The sequence below is a fragment of the Protobothrops mucrosquamatus genome, unplaced genomic scaffold, assembly GCF_001527695.2.
Source record: "Protobothrops mucrosquamatus isolate PMUCROS unplaced genomic scaffold, P.Mucros_1.0 scaffold_294, whole genome shotgun sequence".
Lineage (NCBI taxonomy): Eukaryota > Metazoa > Chordata > Lepidosauria > Squamata > Viperidae > Protobothrops > Protobothrops mucrosquamatus.
Genome location: NW_015386370.1, coordinates 1703280 through 1718138, shown reverse-complemented (window position 1 = coordinate 1718138; position 14859 = coordinate 1703280). Strand labels below are relative to the sequence as shown.

The following is a 14859-nucleotide window of genomic DNA, read 5'->3' as shown; positions in this document are numbered from 1 at the left end:
CTATTAAAAATTCCTTCCAAAATACACAAAAAGACCAATTGGGCTGCGGGAGAGGGAGCAGTAAAAGAAAAAAAAAGAGTGCTGGGGGGAATCAAGCAAGCAGCAGCGGCTTAGATGGTGCCAATCCAGAGGATTGGAGTACGCTTCAAAGGTTTTGTCCTTTTCCTCCCTTATCTCTCGTCCTGTTTTCCACCCGCCTCCCCCCCCCTCGCCCCTCAACGTGCGTACGGATGCGTTAATTGAACCGTATTTTATTAAGTAAACGTAAATTAACATTACCAAGTTTCTTACAAGCCTTTTAACAAGCCGGGAGGTCGTGCAAGTGAAGTAAGTTAGACCGGGTCTTTGAAAAAAGTTTGGACACCCCTGTCTTAAACCATCAATACCACCAATGTAGCCTATCACTAATTTACAAAATAGCAAACTCTTGGTTTAAAGACCAGTAGGATGCAAGGGGAATCCATAAGAACAGAATATTAACTGAAAAATAGGATTTCTAAAATTTATTTATTTATATCCTGCATCTTCTGTTTTTATAAACAACTCAAAGTGGTGAACATTTGATATTTGTATAAAATATACATTAAATGTACCCAAAATTATGAAGACTCTACGTACAGTAAAATTTATATTTTCAAGACTAAATCATCAAATATAGACTTTTTTTCTAGTAGTTGGAGTGAAATCCATTATTGCCTGAAATTCGATTTTTTTTCTGAAATTCAGAATTCCATTACATTCTAATTCCACTGAATTAGAGTTTAGAGAACTATAGAGGGCCCCAGACAAAGGACAATGGTGTAAAAGTAGATATTTCATAAGTAAGACATTAGTTATTAGAAAAAACACAAGCTGTAGAGATATTAATGAAACAGAGGTGTAGGGTGTAAAACATGAAACAAATGTGGAAATACTTTGTATTCAATTATGTTCCAATTTTTAACAAGCCATTATTGATACATTGGAAGTAATGTAATCTACAAAGGATATTCAACATAGATATTGATAATTTGGAATTTCAGGTTGAAATATGCCACTCAAAACAAGTTCATTTGCAGGAGAAGAAGCCGTTTTCAGGCTGCTACAAATTCAAATTAGAGGTAAGTTAAGACAATAGTGAGAAGTCCAAAACAGATGAGTGCTTTAATGAAGAAAGAAGGAACCAGAGTTACTTTAGAGTTGGTAGAGGACTGCAGAGGCCGTGTCTTTGTAGCCTTGATAATCCTTTCTCTCTGGGTCAAGATGGTATTTCTGGCTCCCTCCCACTTCCCAGGACCGGTCAGACGGAACTGAGCAGCTGAACAAGGCCCAAAATATACTTCCCAGGCCAGCTTTGGATCGGTCAGAAGAAGACTCAGCAGCTTGGGCTTCACTCCTAATAGGGAAGCCAGTTCATCCATGTAATCAATATAGTGCACTATTAAGAAATTGTTGTGGCTTGCTGCATGCCTAAGAGCAAAAGGTAAATCATAGAATCATAAAATCATAGAATTATAGGGCTAGAAGAGCTCTTGGAAGTCTTCTAGTCCAACCCAATTCCTGCCTGAGATCCTGCTTCCTCTTCCTTTCCCCTCTACCAATTCACATCCAGATATTTAGAATTCTAGTTGAGCTGAGGTGGTGAGTGGTTTGTTGTTCTACACATCAATTAACATGTTGAAGTCTTTGTTTTATATATGTTTCATCTTCCTTCTACTGTATGTAGTGTTAATGTTAATATTGTAAAATATCAAAGAGTTGTGATAGTAATACTAATACTTTATTGTCTATATTTTATAGTCTAGAAGTAGATCATTTATGAATTGTAAACTTCAGTTTTGTTCTCTAATGCTGGACTATGGCTGAAATAAAGAATTTACAATAGAACTTGAACACTTTTAATTTTAGGACATGTGACTCCTGCTTACTAATCTAATCTAATTACAGTCGCCTTTGGTGAGATGGATAGCTATATAAATTATATTAATAAATAAAATAAAAATCTAATCTAACCTAATCCAATCTATATCCCATCCCTTTCTGCAAGCAGTATAAAATTTATAAAATATAAATATAAACTTATAAAATAAGTTTAACATGTAGCTTTACTAAGTTTGTATCCTATGGGTGAATTTATGATTGAAATTCTATAATGTATTCACACAAGCATTTTATATACAAGGCCAGAATATTTTCAGTTCCAACATTCTAGAGAAATAAGCACATTATATGTCATAATTGATTTCCTACCGTTTTTCATTATACTGGATCTTTTTAGCAATATCAGCCATCATGTCATTATTTGAAGGTAACTTGTTTAGGCCTGAAAAATAATATCAGTTTAATCTTCTGGTGTCCCCTGTAGCATGAGAAATGCAGAACAATTTGCAGACAGGCAATGCAGAAATACAGAACATACCGTATTGTGGACTGAATAGAGAAACTGAAGTAGACTGTCACTGTGTTCATTACATGTACAGATATGTTGGAAATGAAAGTATTTCAATAAAGGGAAAAATGTTGTGGTTCTATAGCAAAACATTAGGAGAATTTTCTGAAGAAGGAATGTGGCTAATCCTGATTCCCAGACAGAAACCAAAATAGTAGGATGATGGATAAACACTAACATTGGATTGTATTCAATGTTCTGTGGCCGTAGATGTTTGCAGATCAAATCTGATAGCCTTACCCACTACTAAGACAGCAATCCAATGCAGGCTTTCTGGGATATTCTGCCACTTAGAACAATGATGGCTTACTTCTGTGTAGGTATGCCGCAACGCATTCAGACATATTCCTTGGTAATTTAGAACCACTGCACTTAGCCTCCTAGCTCGGAAACACCAGTTTTGTTTGAAAGATGAACTAGCTCAGTACTGGCTAATTAGCATGAAATAGATTTTCTGTATATCTCAGCTTTCTGTTGAACAGAACTGGTTCAACACAATTGTTAGTTTTACTACTTCAGTATAAACTATGCCTGAGATTATCATGGGCATAATCTGCACTAAAGCACTCCCGTTTAGCTCCCATCCATTTAAATCAGATGTCAATATACTTCCTTATGGCTTGCAATCACATTCATTAATTTTATACTTTCTTACTCAAATATGAAAGTGTTCTGGCTGCAAAAAGTGAACTTATGTTTCTGTTTTGACAATAAATACCTCACACACAATACTATAATCTGAGAGTTTAATCCCTTTGATTCAAGAGAATTAAACAAAGCCAGTTATGCCAAGTCAGACCTTTGGTTAATCATGTCTAGTCTATCTGCCTACTGGCAACTTTACAAGATCTCAGCCAGAAGTATTTTGCAGACCAACTACACAATAGTTGTTGTTTTTTTACTTAATGCCAGGTGTGATTGGTCCTAGGTTACTGATTCTTATAAAATGATTCCCAAGTAACAAAATGAAATGTTATTATGAAAAATTCTCCCTTTGAAAAATGAACTATGCCTTTCTGTAGTACATAGAAGACATAGAACTAGGGAGAAATTTCCTTACAGTAAGAACAATCAACCAGTGGAACAGCTTGCATCCAGAAGTTGTGGGTGCTCCAACACTGGAGGCTTTTAAGAAGAACCATTTGTCTAAAATGGTATATGTTGTGTCCTGAGCCTGCAAGAGCTGACAGCAGGCTCAGAAGTGTTGCAAATGGTCCCGGGCAATCCCAAAAGCTGCCCGGGACTAGACAGAGTGGCGCCAGCCTTGCGCGCATGCGCAAGGCGCGAAAAGGGTAAATTCCTATTGGTTCACACTGTCCAGGTTTCAGGCACTATAAAAGGCCTGTGTGCCTTTTGCTGTTCGCTTGGTTGTAGGAGTGTGTAATAAAGAGTTTGTTGCTTTCACCATGCGTCTGCGTCAATTGCTAGCGAACCGAAAACACAAAAGTATAGGTCTCCTGCTTGAGCAGGGGGTTGGATTAGAAGATCCCAAGGTCTCTTCCAACTCTGTTATTCTGTTATATGATCTAACATGAAAGCATTATAGGGATTTTTTTTTCAGAACATGGAAAAACTTTCTATTAAAACAAGTCTTTGTCTTGAATTTCTATGGATATTTACTAACCTTTCCAATGGAGCCAGAATAATAACAAGTTCTGCCATCATAATCCTATGGAATTTATTATTATGGCTGGTTGCACAATCAGCCAGATATTTTTGTGCACCTATCAAGCTTTCCCAAGTACCTGGGACAGGCAAATGTTGTTGTTTAATAATATTAAAGACATCGTCACAGAATATAAGCTATTCTAAGCCTTTTGCAATTGATTAATGATGATTTTGTCAATACCAATTGTGTTTAAGTGGTACTCCAAATGTTATGGCATTACACGCAAGGCACCTATTACTATTGGTACTATCTTTGCTTTCTTTTGTCATAGTTATTCTACTTCTATTTTCAGGTCTTCATATTTGTGAATTTCTCCAGTTCTTTCTCTTCTTTTCTGCTATCTCCAGGTACTGCAAAAAGTACTATCCAGACTGTTTTGTCTTTCTTACCAACAATTGCAAAGTCTGGGGGGTTATATGGCAGTACTTGTCTGCTTGAATTGTAAAGTCCCACAGCACTTTAACTTCTTCATTTTCTATTATTTTGTCTATTTTATGGCCCACCAGTTCTTGCTTACATGCAAATGATATTTTTTGCAGGTCTTCCAATGTACCATTGTTACTATATTGTCATGCCATTTTTTGTGGTCAATCTGTGTGATCTTCTTGCAGCATCTAACCAAGTGGCCCACTATTTCTTCAGCTTCTTTACTGAGGCAGCATTTGTTGTTGCCTCTTCCCAATTCTGTCTTTGTATGGATTTGTTCGTAAGGTTTGATCTTGTGCAGCCAGAATTAGCCTCTCTTAGCCAGTGGCAGATCATATTGTCATCATCTTTGCCTGCTATTTTTGTTTAATGTACTAGCCATGTAATACTTTACCTTGCCATGTCTCTTTTCTAGTCCTCATTTGGCTTTTCTGGTAGTCCACTTTGGGATAATTCCAAGAAATTTCCTTGTTAGTCTCTTTGCTATATGCATATATTATGTTATACCAGGGGTGGGGAACTGTGGCCCTTTTATAACTTGTGGACTTCATCTCCCAGAATTCCTGAGCCAGCATGGAATCTCCCAGAATTCCTGAGCCAGTCATAAAAAGGCCATAGTTCCCTACCTCAGTGTTACACGAACAATATAGTTGGTCATATGCAAACATTTAGTAGAGATGAAGACTACCTTCATGAATACACAAAGATATATTACATAGCTTTGTTGTTCTTATACAAAAGAGGGAGTTGATTATATTCATCAGCATGGCAACCTTCAAATCAAGCAAAACGTCAACACTTTTTTTTATTTTTTAGATTCTCTCTTACCCTTGAAGATTCTTGTGGCCCAGCGAACTTGGAGCTCAGATATAGGCATAGTGGCTCCTACAGGTTTGATGAGGCCAATCACAGCTAATGTGTGCTTTTCCAAGTGTGGTGGGAAGACATATTTATATAGTGAGAATTTATTTGTTTGAGTCCTGAGGATAATATCCTGAGTGAAGGGAAAGGAGAAGTTGTATCCTGTAGCAAAAATTACCACATCAATATTTTCTTCTGTGCTGCCATCTTCAAAGATCACACCTCTTTCAGTGAACTTCTTCACATGTGGTTTCATTACCACCCTGCCAGCAATTATAGCATTTGGTAGATCATCTCCCATAATTGGGGTCTTACTTAGGAACCTGCAAAATGAAGAAAAAACACACTGGCCATATTTTACTACAGAACATGTGTTTATTAACCTTTAATGATCATTTGAAAAAAAATGGGGGATAAGCAAACTACAGTAAATGATCATCATAGATGTTTTTTAACCAGACCAAGAAAGCACAGCCTTGGTAAAAGAAAAGCTCATTTATGTCAGAAGTGTAATTCAGTGTACAGTGATGTATTCTCTTTACCAGGGGTCTTCAAACTTGGCCCTTTTATGACTTGTGGACTTCAACTCCCAGAATTCCTCAGCCAGGCACACTGGCTGAGGAATTCTGGGAGTTGAAGTCCACAAGTCATAAAAGGGCCAAGTTTGAAGACCCCTGCTCTTTACCCATGTATTTATATCAAGTTACACAGTGGTGGGATTCAGCCAGTTCGCACTACTTCAGCAGAACCAGTAGCTAATTTTTTGTTGCCCAGGCCCAGAATGGACTTCCGGAAGCAGCATCCACACATATCTGAATCCCACCACTGAGTATACAGTATATTTTTTACTGGCTTTGCATTTTAATAACAGTTTTGTCTGATTGTTTTCTTTTTTATATTCTTGTTCACGTCTTTTTTGTATGTAATGCCACATTTTTGGAATATATTTTACTGCAAAATAATTAAATGGCAGGTACAAAAATGGCAGAAAATGGAACTTCAGTCTAGAGATTCTGGAAGTGCATTTTTCTCAGGGCACCTTTGGACAATATCACCTTTATTTTCATAGCCACCATAGCTAGAATCAGAAGAGGTGAAAATGTCAGAGTAGTTTCTATGCAGGCTTTCAGCTTTTTTGTAAAAAGTATATAAAGTAAAAAAAATAATTATAAATGAAGAAAAGTCACAAGATACAGAAGTAGGTACAGAAACCAGAATGTCAGGTTTCAGTTTTTTAAAATGTTTCTAATTTTTGAGGCTCTAACTAAATATTTAAATATATGTAGGAAAGAGGACATTGCATATGCTACAGGGGCTGCAGGATATTTCCAAGATTCAGAGTTGAGACTAGTACTTTCTCCATTTTTATGTTGCTCCTAAAATGGGGTTAATATTCACTTTAATGTTAAATTTAAATTTACTGACAAAGAATTAAAGGGAGACTAGTATAGCTATTTCGAGCTATTTAGCTCTCATCAGCTCTCTTTAATTCTTTGTTGGTAAATTTAAATTTAACACACAAATAGTCTATCGCAGAAGTGACTGCCTGTGAAGGCTCCTAGATTGGAGCTGAAAGGTGAAAGCAGAAGCAGTATGCTCTGTCCCATATTTGGGGTAGACTAGGTAGACCAGGTTGCCCTTCTAGACCGGTCTCACTGGAAAACACTTATTCACTTTAATATGTATATTTCATGTCTTCCTAAGTGTCAGAGTATGGAGAAATTTCACCCTTACCTGTGCTGGGGTTTTACACCATAGTTCTCATGGTTAAATTTCATATTCAGTTTCTTCTCTCCCCATTGGTTTATCAGCACCGCAGGAAGTTTATGGAAAAGGAGATTTTTGAAACGTGTAAAATGCACTACATCAAAAGGATATCCATCATCAGAGACTCGATTCACCACCCAAGCACCAGTTCTAGTACTCAGAAAGACCTGGGGGAGGAGAAAGAGAAATCAGCACTAACTCTTTCCCCAGCCTTATAATGTAATGCAAAAAGTAAACTTTTATGTCATAACATAAACCTAGCAAACAAAATGGAGTCTGAACCCCTTTCCTGCATCTTTTGGATATGGCCAAGTTCATAACCAGTTCTTCTCTCTGCCTAATCCCATCAGAACCAAAACGACCCTCCCTATCTCTGACAAAGGCCCCTGCAATCCCATCTAGACCAAAGAATAGTAGCCTCCTCCCATGCTCACAACACGTTCCAAGGGCAAACCCTTTTCAAGGAACTTGCAACCTAGAGAAACCCCAAATTTCTATCTCCTTCACAATTAACTTCCTCGAGCTTTGCTGCCCTTTTGAAAGGCCCATTCTGCCTAACAATAAAAGTAATCCCAAGTACACCAACAAAGTCTAGCTTCCCCAAACTAGCCAGCAAATCAGATCCCTGAGATTTCTTGCAGTCCTCAATCTCTGTAAAAATCTTTGCTTTTCAGGGTTCAGGGTTCCTCTTTCTTTTAAAGTAGGTACACTAATGATCATTGCAATGAACGTGGTTCTTCTCTTCAGTGTTGTACTCCTTACTTTGGCAAAAATGAAAACAAAAACCCACAACAGCCCATTCCTCCTTTCATTGAGTCACAAGGGACAGTGAGTTCCAATATATTTTTCCTGAGAGTGGAAAGTACATGTGGAAAGTACAGCAAAAAAAGAGATGGAGAAGAATAACTAGTTCCTTCTCTTGTTTTCAACCTTTGATGTTCCTCTTCTACCTGGTTTCCAAGCCACAAGGACTATCTTTCAGTAAGGAAAGCATATTTAATGAAAAGTATTGCAAAGCCCTCCAGTCTTACTGACAAAAGGTCAACTGTTCATAGATATTACTAATAATTTAATTATTTAATGAATAATTTAATAATGCACTCACATGTATTACTAATTGATAGAGTTAGTCTCTGAAATGCTATCCCCCCCCAATAGTATTTGAGCTCAAAACTTGACAAAATTACCTGCTATTATCATCAGATTCAAAACAAAACTTGTTTAAATACACTATACCTGCTTTGTGATATGGCTGAGGTCAATAGCAATCTCTACTCCAGAATTTCCCAAGCCTACGATGAGGATTCGTTGGTCTTGGTATTTTTCAGAATTCTTATATGCCCAGCTGTGAATAATTTTCCCCTTAAATTTCTCAAAACCTGAAAAAAAAAGAGCCTTTTTTGCAATGCTGAGCAAAGCATATCTTTGTTGGAAGACTGAAAAAAGTATCAGTATAGATGCTGGATTTAAGATGAATTGTCATGGTTAGATTATTAAATTACTATTAATGTCACATTACTGTCTGAGAAGTCCCATTCTCAATACCTGTTCATACAATTGTCAGAAATGACCCAAAATATTGGACAGAATTATGATGACTCTTGCAGCATTTAAATAATAACCAGGGATTAGTGATAGTTAGCTGCAGTTTCAAGGTTGGGATGAGAAATAACAGTAAAGCCCAACTCTTTGCATTCTTATTATTAGTATACAATGTTAGTAAGAGCACTCTATCTAGGTTGTAGTAATCTGGATTCAGAAACCCTAAATAATATATACTAAATATAATCTCTCTCTCTCTCCCTTTCTCTCATGGCCCTAGACCTGCTGCCAAAAATTAGCACTCTAACTGAAACACCTTACTAAATATCACAAAGACTGAACTGGCTTACAAGAAAGCCAATGTTGCTGTGTGGATGAAAGGCCCTAACCTCTATAGAAAAAATGTATTTTTTTTTTTTAAAAAATGATATGGGCTCAAGATTAATTAGACATATTGATAAGAAAACAAGAAAGCTAATGACCATGAATTATGCTTTTCACTCAAGAAGTGATATTGGCAGGCTCGTAAAGGTAAGAGGGAATTACTCTAGGTAAAGCAAACAAGGGAAGAAGAAAAATACAGTTTAAGTGATTATACTGTATCAAGCACAATTAGAAACCACTACTGGTAGAGGTTTGTAGGGGAAAAAACACTACTGAAGATTACAAAATAAAAAAAAAAAAGATTTCCAAAAGGAAGCACCCAAAGCCAAATTAATGCCTGGAAATCTAAACCTTGTCATGCCATATATGTATGTATGTATGTATGTATGTATGTATGTATGTATGTATACACTGAATAAAAATCAGAAAAACCAAATCAGGAAAACAAAACAAAACTCTGTGAATATGTCTAGGAAGTCACCAGGTGTTGAACTCAATTTAAAAGAGAACTGAGTTTACTCCCAATGAATAATGGAATGAAAAATATTATTGTTTTGCAAGTTCTGCTTGAATCAGCATTCTCAATTAGCTTATAAGAAAATCACAATTGCCTACCTAGAAATGAATCCAGAGGAAAATAAGGTTGTACATAGAGGCCTGTGCAAATTAGAACAGCATCAAAGACAGCCGATTCCTGCTTCCCATTCATTTCTGTTACAATTACCCACTGTCCAGTGATGGGGAAATCTTTGTGTTTCCTTAAATGGCAGACTTGAGCCTAAAGATAAAATATACTTCTTTTTAGATTAAGTTTCATGATTTATTTATTTTTTAAAAAACACCCACAATGATAAGAGAAGCACTTGAAGTAAAGATGAGATAGAGAACAAGGCTGGTTCAGCATATCTAGAAATATACTTGCTTAATTCTCACTGTTGATATTCCTCTTTGGACTTCATCAGTTCCAGAATAGAAAATATTTTTATGCACATAATCAAATGGAGCATAGAACCAGGTGTCCCTTAGGAATCAAGTATATGAATGTTTGGGGTGATCTAATAAACAAAAAACTGAAGGTCTCTCATATCTGCTACAAGGTCTCTCGGTGACTCCTGAATGATCTGTAACTTTTAGCCTGCACATATTTATAGTGATTCAATGGTTCTTAAACTGGGGATTAATTACCCCAGGGGTTTAATATGAGCATACCCTGGGGATAATGAAACAGTTTGTAAAAGCTTGTTTGTGATCTAGTCTGAGATGCTTATATAAAACAACAAAGACTGAGTTAGTTTTGCTTTTTAACAAATGACGTTATTCAGACCAGGAAAAGGGTAATTTGGTCAAACAGTTTAAGAACCCCTTCTTTAGAAGCACTATGATGATGGTTTGAACTGTTACTTACTTGTTAATTATTAATTATAAACAATTACAAATGACTTCATGTAATAAGTTTACAGTTAATAGAAAACTCTAGATACAGATGATTGTAGGTTCAGTCTTTTTTTTTTTTTTGAAAATACCAAAATCTGGGTTAGGATGAGACAGAATTATCCAAGATTCTGGATAGCAGGAGCTTGTTCAGATAGAAACCATTACCTGACATGTTCCCAAGTTCTCAGAAAGTTAAGAAAAGTTTTTTTTACTATATTCCTATCTTTCTTTTTCTTTCTTCCTTTTTTCTTTTTTCTTTTTTCTTCTTTTCTGAAATTTCTGTTCTTTCTTTTTACTTTTGTAACTTTTTATTGTTGTAATTATAATCTTTAATAAAATTTCTAGTAAAAAGGCAAAGTTCTAAGAGAGTTATAGGCAGCAACTTAATGAAGAATGCTGTTTTATTGTCTTGTGGGGAAGGGTAATTGGGTTAATGCTCATAAAAACCAATTCTTAGAAATGATATTTTTCTTGAGTTTTATCTTCTGAACTTTCACCATTATACTTTGCTAAGACCATTTTATATGACATAGCTGTTTGAAGGACTCTTATAGGACTCTTTATAGTTATCACTGCATTTTGCATCCTGCAACTACATTTACTGCCAAGATGTCCACTCATTCTCCCAGCAAAATCTTGATTCTCAGTTTCTTACCTTGAAATGTATGTACTTAAGCAAATCAAACTGCTTTGCATACATCCAAAAGTACTCCATCATTTTACTATGATGCATGTAGTTTGAGTATTCCTCAGGAGTAGGAAAATCACTAAAACTCATCAACTCCTTTGAACTATTCGTAGTCAATGATTTGTAAATGCTGCTGTGACCTTCAGTGACATGTTCCTGCAAGAAATTTGTCATATTAATAAGATGGGTTTTACAGACAAGATTTTCTGGATATTTATCTTGAAGGCAGATTAATATGGCCATGGCCTAAATCAGTGGTAGTGAACCTATGGCACGCGTGCCAGTGGCGGCACTCAGAGCCTTCTCTGTGGGCACACGTGCAATTGCCCCAGCCCCACCTCCCCCCACGGCCCCCTCCTCACCAGCAGCCCCCCTTGAGGAGAATCGCCCCTGAGCACGGCCCCATGAAGCAGCATAGCCATCGTCATGGCAGCCAGGCAGCGGGGACAAGGCTCCTCATGCCCCGTTGCGCGTAATTGATGCTGCGGGGCACGGGCAGAGGGCATGGCTACCATGGCACTGTTGGGCCACCTGGGCTGTGGAGGTGGTGAGTGGCCCTATGGGCAGGCAGGGTGGGGACGGAGCGGAGGTGGGATGGAGGTGGGGCGGGGGAGGAGCAGGGGCAGGATGGGGGGCAGTGGCAGTTTTTGGGCACTCAGTCTCTAAAAGGTTCACCATCACTGGCCTAAATTGTTGGCTATGAATCCTCGCTATGATTTCTTGTCTTATTTATGTTTGTTTTCTTCAAGTCCCAATATTACTTTGAAAACACGACTGACCATATACCATATTGGAAATGAAAAAATAGCACAACACATCAAATTCCAATGTATTTAACTATTAACTATTTATTTAACCATGGTCAATGACCAGAACAGTAAAAAAGAAAAATTCATGAACAATGGCTGAACACAGCCAAGACAGTGTCTTAGACATATGAACAGTCATATCAAACCTAAATATTTAGACTTAGAACTACATGCCTGCACACAGACATAGAAGCACACATGCATTACTATATACCTAAAAGAGTTGCATTTTGGCATAAACTGAGAAACAAAACCCAGCATATTGTCTCTGTGCCCATCTGTTGGTCGAAAAGACAGGGTATGGCTGGCTGTTTCTAGAGCACTTCAGATTTACAAAAAAGGAAACATCTGTTAATATAGCATTGTGTTAATTTAAAATAATCCAAAGAGGCTGCTGAAAGTCTGTTTATTTAAAATGTAGAATCAGAAGATTTGGGCCACAAAAGTTCTCTCTAAATATACCGTAATAGTTAAAAATGTGCACAATCTGAATACAAATATTTAAATAGTCAAAAGCTCCCCAGCTATTATTATTATTATTATTATTATTACTTTAATTTATACCCCGCCCTTCTCCCGAGGGACTCAGGGCGGCTTACAGGTAAATAAAAACACTCGATATGTTATTTATAAATTTTCGGTTTAATTTTATATATAATTAATTGGACATAATCTTTTTAATATTTTAGGGAAATTTTAGGGATATTTTAGGGGGGGATCCGGAATCCCGCTTGATGGAAAAGCCATGTCTTGAGGGCACGGCGGAAGGAGGGGAGATCCGGAATAATCCGGATCTCTGGGGGGAGTTCGTTCTTACATCAATTATTACTTTTCATCTTATTGATGTTGCACCGATGATCAAATGGTAGCTCAGTTATCTCATATTTGGATATTGCAAGACAGGTAGTTGTTTTTTATTTACTATCTACCTCTTTCTCTTCTCTCCCATCCATATAACTAGTAGTTAATCAACTAGGTATCTCTTGATAGATAAACAGGAAAATGTCACCCTAATCAGCAGAGTCCAAAGTAGGAGATTCTCAAAGAAAATGTTCTTTGCTGAGAGAAAAAGAAATACCGTACTTGGTTGTCGAGGGCAACAAAAAAGAAGTATTCTAGTGAGACTAGTAGATAGGGTGGTTACAGAACAGTCAATATTGCCTATGAGAAAACATACCTGGAATCTCCATAGCCCTCCTATATCTTCACTTCTCTCAAAACAGGTTGGCTGAAGACCCTCATCCAAACAGCATTTAATGGCTGTAAGGCCACTTGCCCCAGCCCCAAGGATGGCTACTCTTTTGGCCATTCTGTTCTGCAACAAGGAAGAACAAGCTATTATATTCTTCTCCCACAGATTCTTACAAGTTATATAAATTTGACCAAATCAAATCAACATGCAGCAAACAACACATAACCACAGCCTGTCCAACTAATATTTGTGGTACAAATGGGCAAAATTAGTATGTTGCCAAAGTAGATTACAGTTGTACTCCCACCAGTGAAAGTCTGGAAAAATCGTGCAGGATTCTGTAGTTTATTTTTAATCAGTTCACACACTTGGAAAATTCTTCATTTTAATTTAGGAGGCAGCAGCGGCACATTTGTGTCGCTCTGTAAAAATGTAAATATAAATTCAGTCTATTTTTAAGTCAGCCTAACGTTTTGCTGCCATGTTTGTCATATCCTCAACTTAAAACCACAATTGAGAAAAGAATTCCATTGTTAAGTAAGACAGTTGTTAAGTGAGTCACACCCAATTTTACGACTTTTCACCATGATTATTAAGCAAATCACTGGTTGTTAAGTTAATAACACAGTTGTTAAGTGAATCTGGCTTCCTCCATTGACTTTCCTGTTGGAAACTGGCTGGGAAGGTCGCAAATGGTGATCACATGACCCCAGGACACTGCATCTGTCATAAATACATGCCTATTGCCAAGTGTCCGAATTTTGATCATGTGATGTGGGGATGCTGCAACATTTGTAAGTGCGAGTACCAGTTGTAAGTCCATTTTTCTAGTGCCGTTGTAACTTCGAACAGTCACTAAACGAATAACTCAAGGCTACATACATATATTGGTCTTTTCCCCTACGGTTTCTACAGTCTCCAAGCAAGCAGATGGAGCAAATCAGTTCTCTTCCTTCAGCTTCTTCTTTTAATTCAATAAGAGCCCCCTCTTAGAAAGATTCAGATAAGTTTTTCAAATTACAACTTCAAATGAAAAGGCAATAAGGAATAGCCAGAATTTTGTACTAATAGTTATTAGAAATAAAAAATACCTATGGTTTTTGGTATCCACTGTAAAAAGCAAATCCTTGGTATTTTTTCACCTAATGTATTCTGTTAGTATGAGCATAGTTTGGTTAAAAATTCCTTGCCCACATTTTCAAATTGCAACAATTGCCTTAAGAAGTAGAAAAATCTTCTCATGTACTTATCTTTCACTTATCTCAAGTGAGATGTATCAGACTGGTATTGCTTGAAATTTGATAAATAGGACCAATGTTCTGTTTTTATAAACTTTTTCCATAATAGAAAAAAAAATCCAATTCTTGTTTCTGTGATCTTTGTCTCCCCTTCATATTCTTAACCTGTTTATATGGTGCGGTTCATTTCCTCCAATTCTTTAATGAGACTTTTTGGCATAGATGGATGGGAAGGAACAGACTTAGACTCAACCCTTCCAAGACCGAGTGGCTGTGGTTGCCGGCGCCCCGGCATAGTCAGCTGGTTCCATCGCTGTCTATAGGGGGCGAATCCTTGGCCCCCTCAGAGAGGGTGCGCAATCTGGGAGTCCTCCTGGATCCACGGCTGACACTGGAAGATCATTTGTCGGCCGTGACCAGG

At 37.2% G+C, this 14859-nt stretch overlaps 1 protein-coding gene across 1 annotated transcript in view; it reads right to left on the bottom strand.

Moving 5' to 3' along the window:
• Window positions 1–577: 577 nt before the first annotated feature.
• The window catches only part of LOC107302869 (dimethylaniline monooxygenase [N-oxide-forming] 2), a 15775-nt gene continuing 1493 nt past the window's right edge, over window positions 578–14859 (bottom strand). Inside the window, exons 2-9 of the mRNA XM_015832027.1 lie at window positions 13186–13323; window positions 11167–11355; window positions 9693–9855; window positions 8388–8530; window positions 7119–7318; window positions 5352–5707; window positions 2230–2302; window positions 578–1449 (exon numbers count right to left, since the gene is read on the bottom strand). Coding sequence (XP_015687513.1) covers window positions 1095–1449; window positions 2230–2302; window positions 5352–5707; window positions 7119–7318; window positions 8388–8530; window positions 9693–9855; window positions 11167–11355; window positions 13186–13317 — 1611 coding nt within the window. The 5' untranslated portion in view covers window positions 13318–13323 and the 3' untranslated portion in view covers window positions 578–1094. The remainder of the gene's footprint in view (window positions 1450–2229; window positions 2303–5351; window positions 5708–7118; window positions 7319–8387; window positions 8531–9692; window positions 9856–11166; window positions 11356–13185; window positions 13324–14859) is intronic.